This window comes from Lepus europaeus, chromosome 16, assembly GCF_033115175.1.
Source record: "Lepus europaeus isolate LE1 chromosome 16, mLepTim1.pri, whole genome shotgun sequence".
NCBI classification, from domain to species: Eukaryota; Metazoa; Chordata; class Mammalia; order Lagomorpha; family Leporidae; genus Lepus; species Lepus europaeus.
In genome coordinates, this window is record NC_084842.1 from 15737070 (window position 1) to 15760971 (window position 23902).

At 46.1% G+C, this 23902-nt stretch overlaps 1 protein-coding gene across 6 annotated transcripts in view; it reads right to left on the reverse strand.

Annotated features, from left to right (window-relative positions):
* DLC1 (DLC1 Rho GTPase activating protein) overlaps positions 1-23902 on the reverse strand; it is a 432547-nt gene that overhangs the window by 12936 nt on the left and 395709 nt on the right. For 3 of the 6 annotated variants that reach the window (XM_062213382.1, XM_062213384.1, XM_062213385.1), the window contains 5 exons: positions 17970-18041; positions 13734-13815; positions 7308-7371; positions 3607-5030; positions 2546-2722 (listed from right to left, as the gene is read on the reverse strand). In XM_062213382.1, coding sequence (XP_062069366.1) covers positions 2546-2722; positions 3607-5030; positions 7308-7371; positions 13734-13815; positions 17970-18041 — 1819 coding nt within the window. Of the gene's footprint in view, positions 1-2545; positions 2723-3606; positions 5031-7307; positions 7372-13733; positions 13837-17969; positions 18042-23902 lie in introns of all 6 variants that reach the window. The other 3 variants (XM_062213381.1, XM_062213383.1, XM_062213386.1) reach the window with 1 other exon arrangement.

Below are 23902 nucleotides of genomic sequence, written 5' to 3' on the forward strand. Positions count from 1 at the left end.
GAGACCCATGGCTTTAGGGTGCAAAGGTTCAGGCAGGGCTGGATGATGAGAAAACAGCAAATACACAAATACACCAGGCTGGGCTAACATAATGAGAACCAACTCCAGAGCTCAACAGTCAATGACCTCAAGTCAAAATAAATTCGCCTGCCGATGACCCTGGAGAATATAACATCTTTAGGCTTCTAAAGTAGAAGACAGAAAAGGAACAATGGAGGTTTTGTGAGCCTACCCAGGCTCCCTGCGGCCCTGAAATCAGGCCCACCCCCAGCAGAGCACCACACAGCAGGAAACCCATGTCATGCATTGAGACCAGCAAGCAGACATTTCATCTCTACAAGTGACCTCTCCAAATGGGATGGAAAGGGCAAGGCTAAACAGGAAAAGGACGGAATTTCTTCCCTACTCCACGGATCCCACAATGCAAGGCTTTTACGTTGGGTTTTGACTCACTGGCAAAACTGGCCAGAACTCCAAAGACCGATGGACTAGGAGATTCTTGAGGCTTTGGTGGGCAGGGGGTGTGCAGCTCGGCAAGGGGAATGTAAAATATGCAGTTTTAAACAGCCAGCATGGACTCTGAGCAGGGAGGAGCCCTGCGAAGCCGCAGTGCTGTGGCTCACCAGTGCTCCCCGACGTCCACACGTTACTGTTTATAGCCCCGGAGCCGGGGCAGCGACAAATTCGTATTTCCATACAGTCAAGTGCACGGTATTGCGGCTGTACATGTGCACAATGCTCGCTTTGTCAGCGGAGCAAGGCCCAGCGGCGGAATGCGCAGAGAACACATTACGATCCCCACGGAGAATCCGAAGCATGTGGGGGATAAACCGGTCAATACTTATTTCTGTCATTCAGAACAAACAACTCCTGTATTTAGCAAGGCTCACATAATAACAGCCTTTGAACAGGAGGTGCCTTGATGCTGAAGTCAAAGTCGCTCTGCGTACGGAGGAGGGGAGGAGCCAGAGAGGGAATGGGGACCCTGCCTGGCTACTGTCTCCAGCACCTCTGGTGTGTTACAGAGCCTACCATGCAACAGGCAGCTGCTTCTCCGTTTGTAGAGAAAACAGCCATTGTGTAACTGGACAATCATATTGAGGTTAGTGAAAAGACTTAAGGACACTCAGCTGCCACTACAATACACACTGAGATGTCAATCAGTAGACATTTCTGGGCTCTGCACTGACCATGGAAGAACTAAGACAGACACGGATGACGTCATGTCCACGACTTTCCTAGCCTAACAGTTTGCATCTCACATTACACACATACAAGGCTGCATTTTTGAGAAGCACTAACAATCTACCCAATACATCCCATTTTTATTTGACAGAGTTATAGACAGTGAGAGAGAGACAGAGAGAAAGGTCTTCCTTCTGTGGGTTCACTCCCCAAATGGCCATTACGGCTGGCGCTGCGCCGATCCGAAGCCAGGAGCCAGGTACTTCTTCCTTGTCTCCCATGCGGGTGCAGGGCCCAAAGACTTGGGCCATCATCCACTGCCTTCCCGGGCCACAGCAGAGAGCTGGACTGGAAGAGGAGCAACCGAGACTAGAACCCCACACCCATATGGGATGCCAGCACTGCAGGCGGAGAATTAACCAAGTGAGCCACAGCGCCGGCCCAACAAATGATGTTTTAAGCCCATTTTCCATAAACTTGCTGACGTACTCTCATATTTATCTGTACGGGGTTATCTCTACCTCTGGGAAGGAAGCTTGCGCTACGTGATGCAAAAGTAATGCATCTTGGGGCCAGCATTGTGGCCAAAGGGGTTAGGCCACTGCCTGCAATGCCGGCATCCCATTAGGTGCCAGTTCAAGTCCCTGCTGCTCCACTTCCAATCCCGCTCCCGGCTAATGTGCCTAGGAAAGCAGCAGAAGATGACCCAAGTCCTTGGGTCCTTGCGCCCACCGGGGAGGCCAGGAAGAAGCTCCTGGCTTGGGCCTTGTCCATTGCAGCCATTTAGGGAGTGAGCTAGAGAGTGGAAGATCTTCCCTTTTCTACCACTCTACCTTTCCAAAAAAAAAAAAAAAAATAGTAATGCATCTCACCCACATGAGACCTGAAAAGTCAAACAACTAACCCTGCTGATAATTCTCTAAACCACAGTGGCTAAAGCAGTATTTTTTAAGAATCTGTTACTAGAGAGAGTGCTCAGCTAATGGTTCACTCCCTAAATGACCACAATGAGAGAATAGGCCAGGCTGGAGCTGGGAGCTCAATCCAGGTCTCCCACGTGGGTGGCAGGGACCCAACTACTTGAGCTGTCAATCACTGCTTCCCAGGGTCTGCATTAGCAGGCAGCTGGAGTCAGGAGCCAGCTCCAGGCACTGAGCCCACGTTCCCTAACCAGCCTCTTATCCACCAGACAAACGCTGCCCCTTAAGCAGTATTAACTGTGTCCTCAAGGATGTGGAGACTGACTGTCCAAAGATGACACAGATATTCACAACAGGATGGGACATGCTTGGTGCTGGGACAGCCTCAAGGAGCTGACAGCATTTTCAGTCACAGCTCTCTGAGCAGTTTCAACTCTTACCAGCTGAAGCCATGCTTGTTAGAAGGTGTGTATTTCTCCAGCAGGGCCGTTAACTTTAGGAGCGAGTACTTCTGCAGCAGGTTCATCTGGGCCACGGACTGGCAGTTGATCTGCAGTGCCATGGAGTTCAGGCTCGGCCGATGGGAGCTCTGGAAGCTGTGCCACCTTAGCCTGTGCCTGAGAGGGCAGAGCAAAACCTTTTCAGTACGTCCACGTGACATCAGCAACATCAGTTTCCATGCCAGTCTCTTCTCCCCTGTGGTAAAACACGGTTGTTTCTCGGTATGGAACTGGCGAGGATGCAAGGATCCTTGGAGGCTCAAGTCAACTATAAAGAATGGCACTCCATTTGCCTGACCTCCACCCTTCTCCTGCATGCCTCCCTGAGCGTGGGGTTCAGCTCATGGGCTGTGGAAGGCCCTCAAAATCCTCTGGTCTGGCCCTGCCAAGGCAGAGACAGGACTGGAAACTCAACACATCTACAGCAGCCTAATTTTTAAGTTGGTAAGTTTTGTACAGCTCACGAATGATGTTGTAAAAACCCAAATGACTACTGGCAGAGAAAAGGTTCCCTTGCTTTAAATCATCTCTAGATTCCTTACAATATCTAATATCATGCAGATGCTATATGATTAGTCATAACCCTGCATGCTTAGGGAATGACAGGAGGAAAAAGTGTACCCGTTTAATACAGACGCAACTCTGTGTGTTTTCACCAAATATTCCTGATCCATGGCTGGATGGCTCTCTACATGCAGAACCTGCATGGCTATGGAGCCAACAGTGCAGAAGGTGCAATGCATCACTCTAATAGTTCGGGGTGCTGTCCATCCACACCGCTGTGCGACCACCACCCTCCAGCTGTATAGCACTTTTTCGTCTTCCCCCACTGACACTCTGCACCTGTTCCTCCTGGGGACTTCCTGGCCCGACACTTCCCTGCAGAGTTTCCACAGCTATGGACGCCACACTTAGTTAAGCCCATGTCCTCTTACCGAGCAAACCACAACAGACCCTTCTGACCCCCATCCCCGGGCTGGAGGGAGGAGAAAAACCCCTACCTATTGCACCTGGTCAGGGAAGCCCCAACCCCAGAATCCCTTCTTTCTGGGACATCGGAAGGCTCTTCAGGCTCATTCAGGGAGTTGCCGGTGCTGTCCAGGTCACTGGGCGTGGTTCGGTCATGGTCCACGTCCAGGTGTATCTGCTTTGGAGAGGACGGGCAGGGAGAGACCGAGTCCAGGGCGGAATCGGAGTCACCCTCGTCTGAAAACTTCTCGGACCACTGGTTGACGATCCGCTGCATGCCTTTCACGTGGTAGAGGATGTCATCCAGCTCGGGGAAGAGGTCCTCGTTCTCCAGGTCGGCCAGGTCCCCGGAGCTGGAATACAGGATGGAGCCAGGCACGTTGTCGTAGATACTGAGGCGGCTACTCACGGAGCTGGAGGAGTTGCGCCTCTTCAGGTCCTTGGGGTTGTCACTGCTGTTCTCCCTCCTCAGACTGATATGGCCGGGGCCATGGAAGCTTCCGGTCCTCCAGTTCACGGAGCTGTTACTCCCGGCTGGGGAGAAACTGCCATTGGAAAGGGCCTTGGGGAAGGTGCCGGGCTTGTGGTCCTCGGGGATGTAGAATACCGTGTCCTCGGGGTAGCTCTCGCGGTTCTTGAAGTTCTGCTCCATGACGTTGTTGAATGTGGACTGATTGAAAGGGTCAAAGCCCTCTAAATACATGCCCACCCGCTTGTTGCAGGCGCTGAGGCTGCGGGTCCTGGTGACGGGGCTGGGCGTGCTCACGGCGCTGCTGGTCTCCGATTGGCTGCTGCTGCTGCTGGTCTGCGTGGAGCTGGACACGCTCCTCTTCCGTACCATGGGGACGTTGATGTGGTTGCCGTTGAGGGCGGAGATCTCCACGCAGTTGAGCTGCTTCAGCTTCTCCTCGTCCACGCCCTCCTGCAGGATGGGCCCGCTGATGATGAGCCCCAGCTTGGACGGTGCTTTGTGCTTGCCGTGGTGCGAGCCCTTGAGCTTCAAGCTCTCCATGCGTTTCAGCAGACTCCGTGTCTTGGACTTGGCGTTCTTCTCGTGGCCCTTCATGCTGAAGCTGAAGCTGGACAGCTCCTTGGGCGAGGGCAGGCTGCAGAAAGAGTCGTCGTTGCCATTGAAGTTGCCCGAGGAGCAGATGCTGATGGCGGAGTTGGTCCGGGGCGTGGTGGCGTCGGCGCTGTGGGGCCCAGGGGTGGGGAGGCTGCTGGTGCTGCTGAGGCTGCGGATGGAAGACACCTCCGGGCGCTCGCTGAGGGCGGTCAGCATGCTCTCGTGGCTCGCCGCGGTCTGCAGCTGCGAATCGTCCGGGGAGCCGGGGATGGGGTCCTGCTTTGGAGAAAAGACATCAAACTCTTCAAGCCGGGACCACCTCTTGCTGTCCCTCTGGAAGGTCCACTTGCCACTTATTGCACAAGGCTCATCTTCGTCAGAATCCTCACTCTGCAAAGACAGAAAGAAAGGAGCCATTCACTCTGGGACCTGCAGAGAGTGGGCAGCGGGGCAGCTGCTAAGGGCCAGGTAGCCGGAAGACTGTCCATTAGCCCCTCCCTATCTTCATCTCATCTTTTTAAAATAATAACAGGAGAAAGCCTGGATGGGGTGTTGCAAGTTAAATGAGAGTTATTTTACAGAAACTCTGATCTATAGGCCAGTCTTTAATGGAGATCGGTGAAAATTTCAGGCATGCAAAATATTTTGAACTGGAGTCAGCAATGGGTAGACTCCCTCTGGACAGCCTCCAGTTCTGCTGCCTGCTGATAGTATGTGTTTATATTCCCTTTTGCAATTAAAGAGGTAATTTTCAAACTCTAAGAAGAGGGCTAAACTTCTGCCACCCTAAAAATGTACAAGATCGCCTACTAACCTTGAGGGGAGCCATCAGCAGTCTCCAGTTCTAAACGTGGTCTCCTGCTACCTGTTCTTCCCCCTCCCCCATCAGACACGGGGTCTGGAGCACATGCCCTAAGTGTCCTGTGAACTTTCAACCCGAGACGTGCTGCAGGCAATTTCACAAGGCTTTCCAACTACCCGGTCTTGACAGCACAGCACGGAGCATTTGTAAACACTGAGTAATGACATCTTTGCGGCTTATGCCTGATTTATGTGCAGGACCCAGGGAAATGCTGTCACAGACTACTGCATCTTGGCCCTTTAGGCGGGATATCAAAAGGCACAACTCAGTATGCCGCATCTCTTTCCCACTGGTGTGGAAAATATCATATGACCCCCGTTTCACAGGACAGCGAGTAGAGAGCATTCCACACTGACTGCTAGACTCCTCTCTACACAGCTCAGTGGGTGCTGAGGTTCCAGCTCATTTGTTTAAAAGGTTTAACTCCCCAAGAAGGCAACTTTTTTGCAGGTCAAGGTCTCTGGGATAATTAAAATCTGCACTCTGGGCAGTCAGAAATGGGTTCTTTGACCAAACGTATTCCTGTTTACTCTAATTTGTGACACATACTCCCATGACTACACCCACCTCTTCAACTGAGAGCTCATAAAAGGGCCTTACACAGCTCACAGGTAGAAGAAAAAACCGCCCAGTTCTGCTCCGTGCCACTGCCCGACTTCAATGTGCAGGGCTTCCCGCCTGCCTCTCTTCCTCCCATCCCTTTCCTGCCTCCGAATCTCTAACTCTTCTTCAATACCCCACAAGCTGCCTTCCCTGTCGTCTCTACAGCCTTGACATGTAGTTACTGCTGTCTATTGCAAGACAGAAGAGATCCCAAAGATCTTTAGGATTTTATCTTTTCTACAGAGATCTATTAGGATTCCTCAAGCTGCACCCCTCTGATATGCTGTAGGCATTGAATTAATGAAGCAAAACAAGAGATGATTTCTTCAAGTCAAAAAAAAGACAGGGGTCAGTGCTGCGGTGTAGCGCGTAAAGCTGCCGCCTGCAGTGCCAGCATCCCATATGGGCACTGGTTTGAGACCCAGCTGTTCTACTTCCAGTCCAGCTCTCTGCTATGCCCTGGGAAAGCAGCAGAAGATGGCCCAAGCCCTTGAGCCCCTGCACCCTCGTGGGAGACCCGGAGGAATCTCCTGGCTCCTGATTGGCGCAACTTCAGCCATTGCGGCCAATTGTGGGAGTGAACCAGTAGATGGAAGACCTCTCTCTCTTCTCTCTCTCTCTGCCTCTCCTTTTCTCTCTGTGTACTCTTTCAAAGTAAATAAATATATCTTAAAAAAAAAAAAAAAAAAAAAGAGCCATCAATCGGCTAGCCACTACAATGGGTTTTGATCACCTGAGGTTAGTCTTTGGTAAACTTGATTTTAACTTTAAACATGAGATGCTTTTGGAATGAGAAAGAGTTTGTGAAACAAAATCTAGTACAAAACACAGAATCTGGGCTGGCGTGCTGGTGTAGTGGGTTAAGCTACCACCTGCTGCACTGGTATCCCATATGGGCACTGGTTCATGTCCTGGCTGCTCCACTTCCTATCCAGCTCCCTGCTAATGCGCCTGGGGAAAGCAGCGGAGGTGGCCCTGCCACCCATGTGGGAGACCCCAAAGAAGCTCCTGGCTTCAGCCTGGCCCAGCCCAAACCCTTGTGGCCATTTGGGGAGTGAACCAGCAGATGGAAGATCTCTCTCTGTAGCTGACTCTCAAATATATAAAATAAATCTTAAACAACAAAACACAAAACACAGAATCCAGTTTTTGAGTTGCCCATTCATTTTCCTCCCATCCTATTAAATAATTAAAATACTCACTCTCTTTCGGTGAGGACTGATTTCTAGCTTCATGACTGCACATTTGTTTAAAGTATTTAGACGCCTGTGAGCAAAGACATAACATTAGCCAAGAAAGGAAACCACTGAGGGGTGGATAAATATTTTTTTCCGAACAATTGATCTTTAATGAGTCTCTCTGAATCCACTAATATCTATAATAAAATATAAATAATGATATGTATAATAAATCTAATAAAATAGAAGAGCACTAAACATTTCTTTTAAAATTGAGTTCCACTTAAAAACAGCTTTGTATTTCTGAAGTTTTTCATTTCAATCTGATTTCTACTGTTGTGTGGAAGTGGCACACCACACTGCTGCGGAACTGTCGCGTGCCCTTCCTTCTTCACGGAACGAGCCTGCAGCGCAGAGAAACAAAACACATGTCCCCTTTCACAGCAGCGGGAGACTGGCCAGATAAAGTGCATTCTATCTGAAATCTAAAGTTCAAATAAAACAATGAAACAAGCTTTAGTCATCTCTGATGAGTAATAATCTTGGACAGTCTGTCTAAAACTGTAGTTCGTTCTCGTACAGAAAGGAAACTTGAGCCCTCCTTCATGCCCAATTCCTCGTGTAACTTCCTGTACAGGCCTGGATCATGGTCGGTATTGTCAGCGCCACAGCACCAATGACTCTAAAAACTGTACACCGTAACTCCCGGGATCAAAATCTCACTGCGTTTAAAAATAAGCACTTAGATCAGACTGTTCTTTGGCACAAGAAGTTGTATTTTAATTTTGCATACTTTTTTACTCTTGCCAAACAGCAAGGGCAATTTAAAATCAGGGAAATAATCTGGTTTCATTGAAATTGAAATACTTTTAAAAAAAATCTCATGGGGAAATAATGGAATAGCTTGGGAAAAAAAAAAAACCTCTTGAAATATGCAGGGTTAAATGTGCTGTGAAAGTGTGAATGACAGCCCTGCAGGCTAACATCTTCCAGATGATCGTCACTCCGCCCTCCTCACACGAGTCTGTCTGCTGTCTCCTATCAGGGCACCCCCACCCGCTCTCCAGATTTTTCCAATATTGCAATTGTTCCCCTCCCATCGGATAAGCGCATTCAATTCACAGGAATTCAGACTGACCAGGGGACCTCTTCCCTGCTTTATCTTCCTGATCCTGTTCTTGTAACTTGTCTGACAACTCTGATGCACCAGGATAGAAAGTATTTTCGCCTGCCTGATAAGCTTGCCTTTGATTTCACAGATTATATGGTAGCCTGTTTATAGAATAAACAAAGATAACTTGCAGAGCGACCATGCTCTGAAATATTCGCTCTGTGGATGGGGAGGGACAGAAAACAAATAACCAAGAAGAAGCCTACAGACTTTAAAAATGAGCGGCTATGAGGTTCCTCTGCACAGGGCATCAATTACGTAAATGACTTAACCCTCAGTGTTTTGAGTCCACGACTTAAAGAATGTGAAATGGTTACAGTTGGCCTCAGGTCTGGGTTTCATTAATCAAATCTGTAATCAAATACCTACTTGACTTCATTTGAGCTTTAATGGTTGAGTGGTGTTTATAACCGAATTTACTAGGCATGGAGGCCTGTGTGGGGTTTGGGGAGAGACTGACTTCAAATTTAAGACCCAAGGGGCTAGTTTTATGAAGGTCCACATTACCTTTCCATGTTGGTAGCACCAGGCTAAAAGCAGGACAATCCTGAAGCCCAGAGCTTTTCCCTGGGGCTTCTGGGGTTATCATTTGTCCCAAAGGATCTGCAGAGGAGTGCCTAGTGGGGGGATCTTATTATCTACTTACAGAGAGTACTGACATTAAATAGTTCTGGTTAGAAAATACACTGTCCTCACAGAAAGAGTGGTTAGCAGAGGCTCGGGAACCGAGGACAGTGGGGCTGGTTAGCTGGCACAAACACAGGAGGAGCACGTTCACAGAAGGCTGACTACAGTTAGCAAGAACTTACTGCATATTTAAAAATAGCTAGAAGGAAGATTTTGATGTTCTCAACCAAGAAATGACAAACATTTGAGGCGATGCATATGCTAACTATTCTATATATGCTAAGTGGGTCATTGCACATTGCATCCATGTACTGAAACATCACAGTGTTCCCTATAAATATGAAGGAATATTATATGCCAATTAAAAATTGAAAGCAAAATGTTCCAGCCAGATGAGCAGGGGCAGGCTCTGAGTCTGGGGCTATGCTAAGCAATTCATCTGTACTATCTCAGGTTCATCCTCAGAGTAGCCTGAGGTCACACAGATACAATTCACCTTCGTTTTATATGAAAAATGGAGGCTTACACGTCACACAACTTGTCCAAGGTCACTCCATTAAAACAAGGTGTCTTTGACATTGAAACACAACATAAGGGTTTGTGGAAATGGAGTTACAGACAAGTTTATTTTGAAGTTCCTTCATGATTTTTCCGTAATACGAATCTTTCGTGAATCTTTTAAAGGCATCTGTCTTTTCTGAGTCCTTTCTAGAATGTGTATAACCAGTAATAGACAGTAGCAACTTAGGGTAAATCTTGAGTACTATTCCTCATGTGGGTGGCTGAAATGCACGTGTCATAAAGCACGTGTCTAGAAGCTGTGCCTTTCCCACCCCCCTGGGGGCCGTCCCAGGTCTCAGCACCACTGGAATGTATCCGTCTTATCTCCTCGCTACTTGTACCCCTCTCTGAAGGGGGAGGGAGCCCCAGGGTGGGCTGTCCAAGGTTTGAGCTTCGCTGCGTGGAGCTGCACGCACCTTGATAAAAACATGGCAGACGGATCTGGGCCTCATCATATTCAAAATAAAAAGAGGGGAGAAGTAAAAGAGAAAAAGGAAAACGGAACAATGTCCCCAGCAGAATGTGACACATAAAAATTGTTACAATTCTTACAGCTTCTTTCTTGGAATTAGTGCAGTTGCTTTACAAAATTACTAGCTTCCCTTTTACCAGAAGAGAAACCACACCAAAGTTAAAACCTACTACAAGGAGGCTTGCTTTATATACGTTAGGCATCTCCAGGGCTGTTTAACAGCAAAGAACATACAGGAAGATGAGAGTGTGTGTGTTTGATGTTCATTATACAATTACCACTTGAGTACATAGTTGTTTGGTGTGTTCATATGAGTCGGTTTTATTTCCCAAGGAACAGGGTGTTAGGGTATTTTCCCAAAGCTACAGAAAGACAGCATTTCACAAGAGGCATCCGAGATCACAGCTCTCATAATGTAACCCATACATGCTTCAAGACAAGATAGTCTTGGGCTTCAAAACAAGATAATATTGGGCATAACTCAGTCAGCATCTTGCTTTATTCTGCTTGGATTATACAGTAAAGCAAACAAGACTGGGACAAAAGCCAGTTTCTCCAAAGAAACATACATAAAATACTTAGATCCTCTACAACATGACCATGTAGGTTGGTAGCTGAAATCCGGAAAACCTAGTAGGTCCCTTAAGTGTAATTTTTGGTCATTACCAAATCTGCATTTAAGACAGTATCAACATTTTTCTCAAACAATCCCTATTAAGAGATATTAGCTCCTATTAAGATCTGCAAATATTACAGATACACAATTTTTTTAAAAAAATCTTTTCATTTATTTGAAAGGCAGAGGAGGGGAGGGAGAGTTAGAGAGAGAGAGATTGTCTACTCACTGGTTCACACTCCAGGTAGACACAACAGCTGGGGCTGAACCAGGAGCTCCATCCGGATCTCCATGTGGGTGCAGGGACCATCTTCCACTGCTTTCCCATGGGCATCAGCAGGGAGCTGGATCAGAAGTGGAACAGCCGGGACTCAAACCAGCTCCTGTATGGGATGCCTTTGCCCGCTATGCCACAATGCTGGCCGCAGATATAAAAATGTTTTTAACTCATTAAAATGCCAACATATACATGGGATCACTCGCCAATTTGAGTAACTCTGCCTTTCAAATACACAGCAGTAGAGCTTCATCGCTTGCTGGCTGTGGAATTCCAAGGGAAGAGAAGGCAATCGGAGTATGCAGATCTAGTACATGAATTGAATATCACATTGTCAGTACGGCAAGTGTCCCAGCTAAGCTGCTGACCACTGAGAGCGGTCAAAGGAAGGGCCAGAAACACACTGGATGTGGCTCCCATCATTTCCTCCTGGACATCTGTATGGGCATTTCAAAGGGGGAGTCATCTCCATGGGAAGTCTACTCACGGGGCCAGCATTGTGTCCAGCAGGTAAAGCCACCGCCTGCAATGCCAGCATTCCATATGGGCACCATGAGTTCTGCCTGCTCCACTTCTGATTGAGCTTCCTGCTAACGTGCCTGGGAAGGCAGTGGAAGATGGCCCAAGTGCTTGGGCCCCTGCACCTACGTGGGAGACCTGGAGGAAGGTCCGGATTCCTGGCTATTGACTGGCACAGCTGATGCAAGATCTCTCTTTCTCTCTGTGGCTCTGCTTTTCAAGTAAACAAATAAAGCTTAAAACAAAACAAAAAACCAAAACCTGTACTCATGTGAACATTCAGGTCATAGTCATTGGGTTTCCATCAAGCTGGGGGCGGTTACTGTGAATTGTGAATCCTCTCTTTGCAAAAGAAAGTCCACAGCAAGGCGTTCAGGACTACTCTACTCTGAGCTCCATGAGTTAGCTTTTACAGCATTGACAGCCCTGTTTGCACCTTCTTCTCCAGGCGACGGGAAGCCCACTCAGAATGCGCTGCAGAGCCCGCACACGGGCCCAGGCCCTTTCCGTCAAGGTCTCGGAGCACAGGTGGCTTCTCAGACTGCACTGACCGCTAAGGTGAGTGACTCACAGCTCAAGTGCAGTGGATGCCCTTGCTTCTACCCAGGAAGAAACAGATACTCCAAGACAAAAAAAAAAAAAAAAAAAGCCAAAAAACCAGTATTGGAAAAAGAATGTAGTCATGACCCTTTGGGCTGAAATGCTACAGTGGTATTTTTATGACCCAGGAATTCATAAGCTGTTGTGGTTGCTCAGAGGGTCCACATCCTGAATAGCTTAAAAATGTGTGAAGCGGACGGTGTGATGCAATGCTGAAATATTTCCTCAGTTGCATCTTATGAGTGGCCTCATCCAAGTGCATTATCACCAGTGATGAACTGGAAATAAATTAATTCTGCTCCACAGCTAAGCAATAAACCATTTAAAAAATGTCTGGGGTAGTTCATATTCCAGATGCCGACTTCTTCCCTTTTCAAAACTGCATTGGTGCCATGTTTTCAGTCCAAATGACATAGCTATGATATTACACAATAAAGCACAAGACTTGGAATCAAGTTCCTTTCAGAAAATGTGCACACACCCCGGGCATTTCTAAACAGCTATTTAGTTGGACTTGAACAGTGGCCTCCAAAGACACAATAAGAGTACTTTAAGATGTTCATGGAAAATGAGATGAACAGCTGAGTTTATTTTTTGTGCAAAAAATTTGAAACTCAGGCATAGTTTTTTCCTACTATACATTACTCATAAACTTTCTGGATTATCTTCATATACATGGATTTAAACACTTCTATACCAAAAGTAAATCTTTTAATTCCACTTTTCCATGAACTTTATGAATTACCCCAACAGTGGATGTCATGACAACTTAACGATGTTAAAATAAATACTGTAATTAAAAGAAAATTGATTTTAACTTTAAAATCAAATAAACATATGAATATAATATTTTTCCAGAATTCAGTTTTACAGCTGTTAAGGTTTTGAGAAAAATGACAAAGGATGAATAGCTTAAAATGAATAAAAATGTCATGAAGAGTTAGACAGGATTATCAGGGCCCCATCGTCGCCTGCTACAGGTTTTATTACTTCCATGAGCTGCTCCTCGGCTCTCTGACAGCTTAATTCTCAGGTCAGATCAATGCTCCTTTACTGCCTGTCTCCTGTAGGTTAAAGACTGTGCTGAGTTCTTTTACAGCCATATTTAATCCCATTGTTACCATTTTATACCTCAGCAAACTGAAGAGGTTCCAAGGAGCTTTCCTTGGAATTCAAGCAACGGTCCTGACTCGAACTTGCCCTAAGTCCCACCCCGATTTTCTCCCCCTGGATGCGCTACTTCTCTTCACGGAAACAGCGGCTCCCACTGGTAGGGGACCTGGTTGGGGCTGTGCGGGCAAGCACATTACCTTTTTCCAAAATCCTATTCCAGGTTTCCAAACCATCTGGCAGTCACCTCTTGCAGCAACCATGTGGTATCAAATGCAGAGCCTACTATTTGAGGATCTCCTAAAATAGTGTGGATGCTATTTTAATACCAATACTAAATAAAAGGACTTTACCTAGCGTTTAACTAAAAGGCTCATGATTTAGAGCAGATTACTGCACCACTTGCTCATCAGAGGCCTGACATAATCGGAACAAGAGCAAACAAAACCTCTCTCAGTAAAACGTTCTACGCTCTTAAGAAAAAGATGTCCATTTACCTGCACAGAGCCTCAATAGCATCTCTGTCCAGGAAGTCATGCTCTCTCTTGACCAGGGTAATGTCGATGGGGAAGAGGAGATCTGCAAGAAAAACACAAACAACTGCATTTCTTGAGCACCTACCTCTTGTGAAACCAGCGCAGCTTAGTAAAGCGAGGGGAGACTTCCCAAGCAAGGTATAAAGGACCTACTCCGTGTGGGCTATCTCGTTCCCTATGAAGGGCTATGGGAGAAAAAGCAACATCAGACAATTCAGTATCAGGGTCCTAAAAGAGACTGGGCACTAATGTGATCTGGAAACTCTGCTTTTTGTCTAAGAGGAGTGGTTCAGAACAAGCCAGCAGGCAACGAACCCCTAAAGCCAGAACAAATGCTAGAAGGAATCACCCCTTTTAAAGTAGCTGGCTTTTTGGTTTGCGCGCGCGCGTGTCTGTGTGTGTGTGTATGTGTCTGTTCACACATGATTAGAGAAAAAAGAGGCGGGGTGGGGGATGGGAATTCGGCTAAGGAAGCATCCAGAAACCAAAGGCAAGTCAATGGAATTTAAGCCATTTACTTGACATTAAGAGCTAAAGAGAATTCAAGATAGGGTCTTTTTAAACAAATACTAGGACTTCAACCTGGCTTCTCAGGAGTTTATACAACTCCCCTTAAAACAAAGGGCTAAAGTGCAGTAGACAAGAAAATCCCGAATCTCTTAATTTGTCAAGAGTTCAATGCTTTCTGAACACTGAAGAAATTGCCTCAGAACTGGAAAAGAATAAAGAGAGACGAAGTCAGCTCCATGGAGAAATCCCCTTTTCTGTACAGTCTAGACGACCCTTGTAGACACATGTCTCCAAGAAGGGCAGAGAGGGAAACCACACACAGCCCCTCGGTGGAAAATTACAACAGCTCTGAGAATGCCAGCAGGTAAAAGCAAGTTATCACTCTTCTTGGAGTCCCACCTATTAGGGTAAACAAAGGGCCTTCCCAGTAGAATGCCTACACAATGTCAAGATTAAGCGTTCCTTTGTGCAACTGTGGGGTAGGAATAGGTGGGGGGAAAAGTCATCACAGCAGGAAACCAAGATTTCCATAATCTAAAAAAAATCCCTCTGGCCTTCCAAAGGGCCTTGCTGGAATCAACAGGGCTGCCAGTAATTCAGGAGAGGCAAGCAGTAAGCAAGGTTCTAGTTCCTGATCTGACTCCACAGTGCGTGACTGTTCCTAAGGTTTTGCATTTCTAACTTAGGCTCACTGGTTTTACAGAACGCCATGGAACTCCTTATTCCCTGTAATCTAGTTTCCAGAGAGAATACTTAACATACTTTTTTCTACAATGTTGACAACTATTATAATGAAATGTTGTCACAATGAATGTTAATTTATAGTCTTTTTTTCTAAAGGTTAGAGTGGATGAATGCCATTGTTCCCTGAATGAAAATACAGGCAGACTCGCGAAGAACACGAAATACGCGAAATTCAGGCTTGCAGGATCCTATGTCTTCATTAATTTATATGCAGACCAAGCCTCTTTCAGAGAAATGGTAAGTGGCAGTGGTACAGTGGAAATGTAAGTGAGTAGACAAAGACTCACTGAAGGCTGTGATACCCTTTTTCACTTGGAACAGACATCACAACTCTAAATACAGTCACATACTGCATACTGATTTCAACGATAGATCACATATACAACAACGGTCCCAAAATGGTCACATCATCTCATGACATCATGGCTGTCTTAGTACACTATGAAGCTTCCATAATAGACTGATGATGCATTTGCCAGAATGTAGCCTGGTAGTTAAGAAATGAATGGCTGTATTAGTAGAGGTGATACTAATGAAAGAATTTATATATAAACTTAATATGTATTAACTTGTATTTAATGGAAGGCAGAGAAAGAGAGAGAGAGAGAGAGAGAGTCCGAGAGACAAATATGCCATCCACCGATTCACTCCCCATCTACCTGGGCTAGGCCAGACCAAAGTCAGGAGACTGGAACTCCATCTGGGTCTCCCCATTTGAGTGGCAGGGACCCAAGTACCTGAGCAGTCACCAGCTGCCTCCCATGGTGTGCATGAGCAGGAAGCCAGAATTTGAAGTAGAGCTGGGACTCAAACCCAGGCAGTCCGATACAGGATGCAGGTGTCTTAACTGCTACACCAAACAGCACACTAAGAATATACCTTCTAGATAGAACCCAGAGAGTATCCCACCGAACCTATAAATGTCAACTACAAAGTTCACATGCCTGTTAAGTATATGTGAGGAGGCAACCGTGTTATTCCAGCAATTTCTAACTTCGCAAACCCTGTGTTGTATTTTAGGTTACTTTTCTGATCCGGATTCACCTTCTAGTTTTGTTTTTAAAAATCTGGTAGGGGACTGAGCGTAAGTGAGGAAGGAAAGGATGAAACGAGCGATTTTCTCTGATTTGACTCTCTTCTGCAAGGACTGCCTCTGACGTACAGAAGTAGTTCTCAGAGCCCATCTTTGAGCTTGTGCTTAAAGGCAGGAAGTGTAAATTGCCAAGTACCAAAATAAAGCTAAACAGGAAGACAAGGAATGTGTGGGCTGGTGTGGTGTGCGGGCGTTCATCCTCACACAGGGGCAGGATGAGCGGTCAGCGATTCCTGGAACAATGTCAGTCTACCTCCTAGGCACTGAGGCTTCAAAGGACTTGTCCACATAAAGGGACTCCCCACCACCCTATCCCCCTGCAGTATCACTTGTGAAAATGCAGTTTGTGTTGAAGAACTGGGGACTGAGCAAACAAGCATCCCGAGAAAGTGCCACCTGGCAGCAACTCAACACCAAAAATGGACATAATTGAAGGAAATTTAATTTCTAAACAGCAGAACAAAGGGATAGCCACTTCAGCGTCACTGCAAATGTAATTATCTTTTCCTATCTCCAGTAGAGCTGCGAATTGAAAATCTAAGAGAATGCAAGTCTGCCTCCCTACTCCAAAGCCCTTTCACAGGTGGAAAACCCTCCAAAGTGGAGATAAGCAATCCCACCATGATAAAGCATGGGATGAACCGAATACCTTTACAAAAAGAGAGAAGAAATGGTGTCTTCTGACACGGAGGAATAATAGGAAATAATTCAGACTCCACTTCCACGGGAAAATATCACACAATCAGATTGGGCTACTGGGAGAAAGGACAGCTATCGTAGGCTAGGAAATCACTCCACTTACTCAGCCGGCCTGTAAGTTACCAGTCCAGGTCTACGACTTCTTAAACAGTGAGTAAAACTCCTCTCCAGATCCTGATTTTTTTTTTAAAGGTGAATGTTTCTTTAAGGGGAAAAAAAATGAAATGAAATGCCATGGGGGGGGGGTATTTATCAAAATATAACCTCATGAAAAGTGAAACATCTAATCACAAACCTGCAGGGAAGATATCTGTTAACTCAAGACCAATAAAAAATGAGCTCTTACAAAGCACTGAGAAAAGCACAATCAACTCATAAGAAAAACCGGCCAGAGATATTTTACAGGGAACCAAGTGCCGATGGCCACATGAATCAAGTCAGGGTGCAGAAGTCATGATCAGTACATCTTCTTATAGGCAACAATTAAAGTCTGAGAATACCGAGTGTTGGGAGTGTGTGCACCCAAACGACCTTCAGACATCCCTGGTAGGAGTGAAAATCAGTCTAAGCACTTCAAAGAAACTGACATCATGCAATTGGTCATACAAAATCTTTATCACTAGGCAATTCTACGTAGGTTCACAAGATAGATTACCATGCACCTACTGCAAGAGATAGGTGTGAGAACATTCACAGTACTATTGTGTAAAACAGCACAGCAGAAAAAGCTGAAGTAACAATGACCCATGGCACCACCGCACAGGGAGCTGATATTTTACAGGACAGCAAAGCACGCCGACGGCAGGCACACACAACAGAAGAATCTTCACCACGCAACATGGAGCGAGGAAATTGAACCCTGTCAAGATTACATGCAGCATCAGACCCTTTACGTAAAAGTGAAAACAACCGTAAAAAAATGTACTTTTTAACAAATGTGGTTAAGAAAATGATGAAGGGAGGTTTCAGGATGATGGACAGAATGGGGAGGCACCTAGGTGTGTTATCTTAGCTTTTGTTTGGGGGTGGGGCTTATTTTTAAGTAAAATACTCAGATAACTACAAGAAGTCTGAAAGTAACTCATAGATATGAGTAACAGTCAAGAACCGAGGATTCCAGTCATGCTGAAAACCTGGCACTCCCAGCTTACCTTCGTAAAGCTGCGCGTACTGGGGGAAACCAGTAGCCCGTAGCCAATCACAAGCTTCCTTGGCTTCAATTTCTGAAACAGAGCAGAAGGAAGACAAAACTGTTAGCCAAGTATGTCTTGCCACGCTTCTTTTTCCTTAACAAACTGATTTTTTTATGCCGATAAAACAGGACTTCTGCAGAAAATATGGATAAAGTAACTCCACTTCATTCAAATGAGTTAACCTTGTATGCGTCATTTCAGACATTTAAAATGCACATAATATACCTTCCTTTAAAAAAAATATGAGGTCCCAGCAGTAAGTGACTCCATGCTGCGGTTACAACTGATTATGAAAATAGGGCATAATGAGTACATCAAAGAGGAATTAAACAAATAATCTGAAGCTTGGCTGGCCAAACCTGCTCTAGTTTTCACTTCAACAAATTACCGGCCAGCAAGTGCATCTGCCAGTCCACAATGGGACCTAAGTGTGCACAGGAAAAGAGCTTCTGACACCTGTGGGTGGCTGCTTTAGAAGTCCAGCTCGGGGGTGGGCCTTTAGCCTAGTGGCTAAGAAGTTGGATAAGATGCCTGCATCCTACATTGGAGTACCTGGGTCCAATACCCCAGCTCCATCACCTGACTCCAGTTTCCTGCTATTGCAGACTCTGGGAGGCAGCAGTGATGGCTCAAATAACTGGGTACCTGATGCTACGTGGGAAACCTGAGATGCTTCCTGGTTCCTGCCTTTACCCAGGTCCAGTCTGGCTGTTGCAGGCATTTACAAGAGAACCAGCGGATGGGAGTTCTTCCTCTCTGTCTTTCAAATAATTTTTTTTTTTTTAAAGCCTGGATGTTGTGCGATGTGTCTTTTGGTGCCCAGGAATTAATCCAGCAGGAGAGGGTAACACAGAGGGCATGCAGTCAGTGACTCCCACAATCTTGGCAGGCTGAAATGCCTACAAAGCTTCTCCTTTCCTGTGGTTTAACATCTTGTAGATAGTATTGATAAACAGAAAGGCCAAGAGCAACTGACAGGCTGTGTTCAAACTTACTCAAGCACATATTTACAATCCCGTTAACAGTGACTCACAGAGGAGGTCCTGGGCACATAATTAGCTTCTCTGTTTGCACAAAGAATATTCCTTTCAACTTCTCTTCCCACCTTCCTCAGGCTATTAGAGCACTCAGTTATGTAAGACCATCCACCCGTTTATAAAGCTCTCCAGTGCTCAGTGGAACCCAGATTCAAATCATCATTAAGCATCCCTCCCCACTCCCCCCAGCCAGAGGTGAAACAGATGGTGAGTACCAGAACACCCATCTTCTGCCCAGTAACTCTATGGTTTGAAAACGTTTTTCACCTATTATTTTATGAGTGCCGTGACCTTTCAAGAAAGGTGATTAAGAAAACCCAAATTCGTCAAAGCAAGTAGGAGAGTTTTTATTGAGCACACCAAGAAGAAAACCACCCACTATCACCAGATGAGTTAGTTAATACCCAAGCTAGAAAGAATCGTGGCTGGAGAGTGGAAATAAGCAGTGTGGCAATGTTTGCATTTGTGAACGTTTCTGGCGTAGCAATGAAAGTGGCGCCATTAAACACAAGATTAGCGCAGAACTAGGGGTTAAGGATGGAGTGACATACTGTGGAAACAACCACTGGACGGGTTGTTAGACACTGAACAACAGATGGTTAAAAATAAATATGCACGCTTTCTTAATAGTTTACTCAACAAATGGTGAGGAATCAGAAATTCTTAATGCCTACCCTTTACTGGCAAAACTCAGACACGACAGCAGGTCAGCACCCATCTAAGGCAGTGGAGGATGACCCAGGTGCTTGGGCCCTGCACCCGCTTGGGAGACCAGGAGGAAGCACCTGGCTCCTGGCTTCGGAAAGGCGCAGCGCCGGCTGTAGCGGCCATTTGGGGGGTGAACCAATGGAAGGAAGATCTGTCTCTCTCTCTCTTTTTTTAAATTTATTTTTTAAAATTTTTGACAGGCAGAGTGGACAGTGAGAGAGAGAGAGAGACAGAGAGAAAGGTCTTCCTTTGCCACTGGTTCACCCTCCAATGGCCGCCGCGGCCGATGCACTGCGGCCGGTGCACCACTCTGATCCGAAGCCAGGAGCCAGGTGCTTATCCTGGTCTCCCATGCGGGTGCAGGGACCAAAGACTTGGGCCATCCTCCACTGCACTCCCGGGCCACAGCAGAGAGCTGGCCTGGAAGAGGGGCAACCAGGACAGAATCCGGCACCCCGACCGGGACTAGAACCCGGTGTGCCGGCGCTGCAAGACGGAGGATTAGCCTGTTGAGCCACAGCGCCGGCCTGTCTCTCTCTCTTTCTCTCCCACTGTCTAAATCTGCCTGTCCAAAAACAAAAACAAAAACATTAAAAACCTTTTCCTTTATTCATATAATAAAATTACATCACACAGACCACCTATTTAGGGTCCACGTGATTTCCTAACACACAAACTTGTATTGCTATCTTGCCATTCTCTTCTTTTCTGCCACTAAGGAAATGAAAGGCCCCTAAAATGACCAAAAATTGATCTAAAAAAGTTGTATCCAAATGGTCACTCATAGGGCCACTCAATTAGAAAGAAATGATGTTCAGAATGAAATATCAGTTGTCAGGTTCTTTAACAGTGTCTCTGGAGTTTTTTGCTTTAATATCTTAAACAAAAAAATGTTCATTTTCTCATTTCAAATCAGTTAAATAGTCTGGATGAGCTAAATCACTCATTTGCCTATGAACTTTTTTTTTTTTTTTTTTTTGGATAGGTAGAGTTATAGACAGTGAGAGAGAGAGAGAGAGAGAGAGAGAGAGAGAGAAAGGTCTTCCTTCCATTGGTTCACTCCCCAAAAGGCCCCTAACAGCCGGTGTGCTGTGCCGATCCGAAGCCAGGAGCCAGGTGCTTCTCCTGGTCTCCCATGGGGGTGCAGGGCCCAAGCACTTGGGCCATCCTCCACTGCCCTTCCGGGCCACAGCAGAGAGCTGGACTGGAAGAGGAGCAACCGGGACTAGAACTTGGCGCCCATATGGGATGCCGGCACCGCAGGCGGAGGATTAACCAAGTGAGCCTTGGCGCCGGCCTGCTTATGACTTTTTGAAAAAGTTGTTTTGTTTAAAATACTGTACCTATGCTTAATCTAAATTTGCATTTGACTTTCATTTAGAGTATTTATAAATGGTGAACTCAGTTTCTGAAATTAAACTTTTTATTGGCAAAAAAAAAAAGAAATTATGTGAGCAGGCAAAGGTTCACTTCATACTAGATAACGTAATCAAATCTTATACACCAGCTGAAAAGCAGGATTTTCAGGAACGGCAGTGATCCAATAATTTTACTCTTCTTTTTCTTCATTCCAAAACAGGTGAGAATCTGTTTTCTTTTAAGTACAAAACCATGAGAAATAGATAAGCTTACAACTATTTTATCTTAAAAATGTCCAGTTGCAAAAACCTAGGCTGTGTAATAATGAGAACAAAAGCCACTGTTCCAAAAACAGCCAGAGTTAGAAAACACCAAGACGTTGTCACTGTTTTTTGAAAATAAAACAACTGTAGACCCGACTCCCACCCTTCCCCATTAACAGGTCAAGAGAAAAGTATAAGCAATCCAATGAAAGTGGTGATTTTTTAAAAACAAAAACGAATACCTCAGTTTCAGTTAACGTGAACTGAAGAGTCTACACCCAAGTCAGGAAGGAAAAACTCTTTCCATTTTCATTCAAATTCAGGTCTGCAGTCTACAGAAAACCCATCAACACCTGGCTTATCAAACTCTCTGAGTTACATATTGAATCTCGTCTCTCACCATCACAGCCTGATCAGCTCATCAAACGCCCTAAGTTAAGTATTGGATTTTTTTTTTTTTTAATTTATTTTTGACAGGCAGAGTGGACAGTGAGAGAGAGACAGAGAGAAAGGTCTTCCTTTTGCCGTTGGTTCACCCTCCAATGGCCGCCGCGGTAGCGCGCTGCGGCCGGTGCACCGTGCTGTTCCGATGGCAGGAGCCAGGTGCTTCTCCTGGTCTCCCATGGGGTGCAGGGCCCAAGCACTTGGGCCATCCTCCACTGCACTCCCTGGCCACAGCAGAGAGCTGGCCTGGAAGAGGGGCAACCGGGACAGGATCGGTGCCCTGACCGGGACTAGAACCCGGTGTGCCGGCGCCGCAAGGCGGAGGATTAGCCTGTTGAGCCACGGCGCCGGCCAAGTATTGGATCTTGTCTCTCACCACAACAGCCTAATATGGCCACAACATTTCTGTGTGGTTTTCAAGGCTTTCCAAGTAGCACCCAAAGTGATGTTTCAGCTCCCAGAACTTGGGGCTCATCTCCAAACTCCCCCTAGGAGCCTTCCCAGCCTGAAATGCCCTCCCATGGGTCAAGATCAAATGTCACTCAAGATCCAGCCCAAATACCTCCCTGTCTTACCACAGGGATCTCCACAATTCTATCCAGAGCTAACTTTCACTGAACACCTAATAGGTTTAAGGTAGTAAGGATCCAATGCATATTAGCTCTCAAGGGTAAATCAGAATGTGTATTTAATCCTCATATTGACTCTGAGGTGTGGATTACTACCGTCACCCTCAACATAAACAGATGCAAAGAAACAGGAAAAGAAGTACCCTCCTGTCCTTATATATTCAAATGCCATCCGGAAAGAGGCAATGGAAACTTCCAGAAATAAAAGTTTCTTGCTGAAAGACAGGTTCTTCCCTTAAGGAAATATGTAGCAATAAACAGAATATATACTATTAAAAAAAAAAAAAAACAAAACCAAGAACAGGTACCTATTTGGTTACCTCAGTCCCCTTGACACCTCCCCCAGGCTCATTTTTGGAGACAGCTGGGTGGGAAGAAGTTTTACTCCGGTAGATGTGGGTGGAGGGCTGTATTTTAAAAACATTCCCCAGTGGGCAAAAATGCCTTTTAGCTACTAAAAATACAATGGAAATACAATGAAACTTTTATACCTGGGTTTTCTCTAAGCAAACAGACAAATGTGTTAAGGAGGAAACAGGAAATTTTGATTGGAAACAGCTTTAGTCATTAGCTGGTTCACAAAGCAGTTGTGTGGCTACATGAATGAGGTCCAGCAGGCCCTTTTGTGTATGGCTGAGAACCATGAGGCCCTATTTACACATTTCCTGGCCTGGTGATAGGAGCCCATCTCCATGGCCTCTCCACAGTACGATGAGCAGAAATCCCCAGCCCTGTCGTCTCATGCTGAACTCTTGATCTTAGCCACTTGAGCAGCAGTAGTGATGGGGTCAGGGCCGGAAGTGATCACTTCCACTTCCCGTTGGCTGGGTTCCCTGTGGGAATCCTCCGGTTTCTTCCAATCTTTCGCAACATGCTCCATGCAAATGCTCCAGCGAATCTGTTTTTTAAAAGCAACGCTAAGAACACTGGTGGGACTTCCAATCCAGCTCCTTGTTAATATGACTGGGAAGGCAGCAGAAGGTGACCCAAGTGTTTGGACCCCTGCACCCACATGGGAGACCCGGATGTAGTTCTGGGTTTCTGGCTTCAGCCTGATCCAGCCTGCCACTGCAGCCATTGGGGAGTGAACCAGCAGGTGGAAGAAGACCTCTCTCTAACTCTGCTTTTCAAAAAAAAAAAAGTTAAGGAATTAGAGACAGGTATGAAATTCAAGCAGCACTTTCCAGATTCCTTGGCTTTCCTGCAAGAGGGCAGACTGAAGGGCAAAGATTTCCTGCTACAAACAACTGAACTGCTTGCTTGCAGGCAGGTGGTGCCAAGGCAAGATTCAGTTTGCCTCCACTGTGGTGACAGGGGTTCCTTTAAAGGGGAGGGAAGGTTCCACTTATTCTCTGCTCAGACGCACCTGCCTAAGACAAGGTGTCTGACTTTCACGGGCTGCCGCGCTGGACATGATGCCCTCGGTAACAGCCCATCTCTACCCGGCAAAT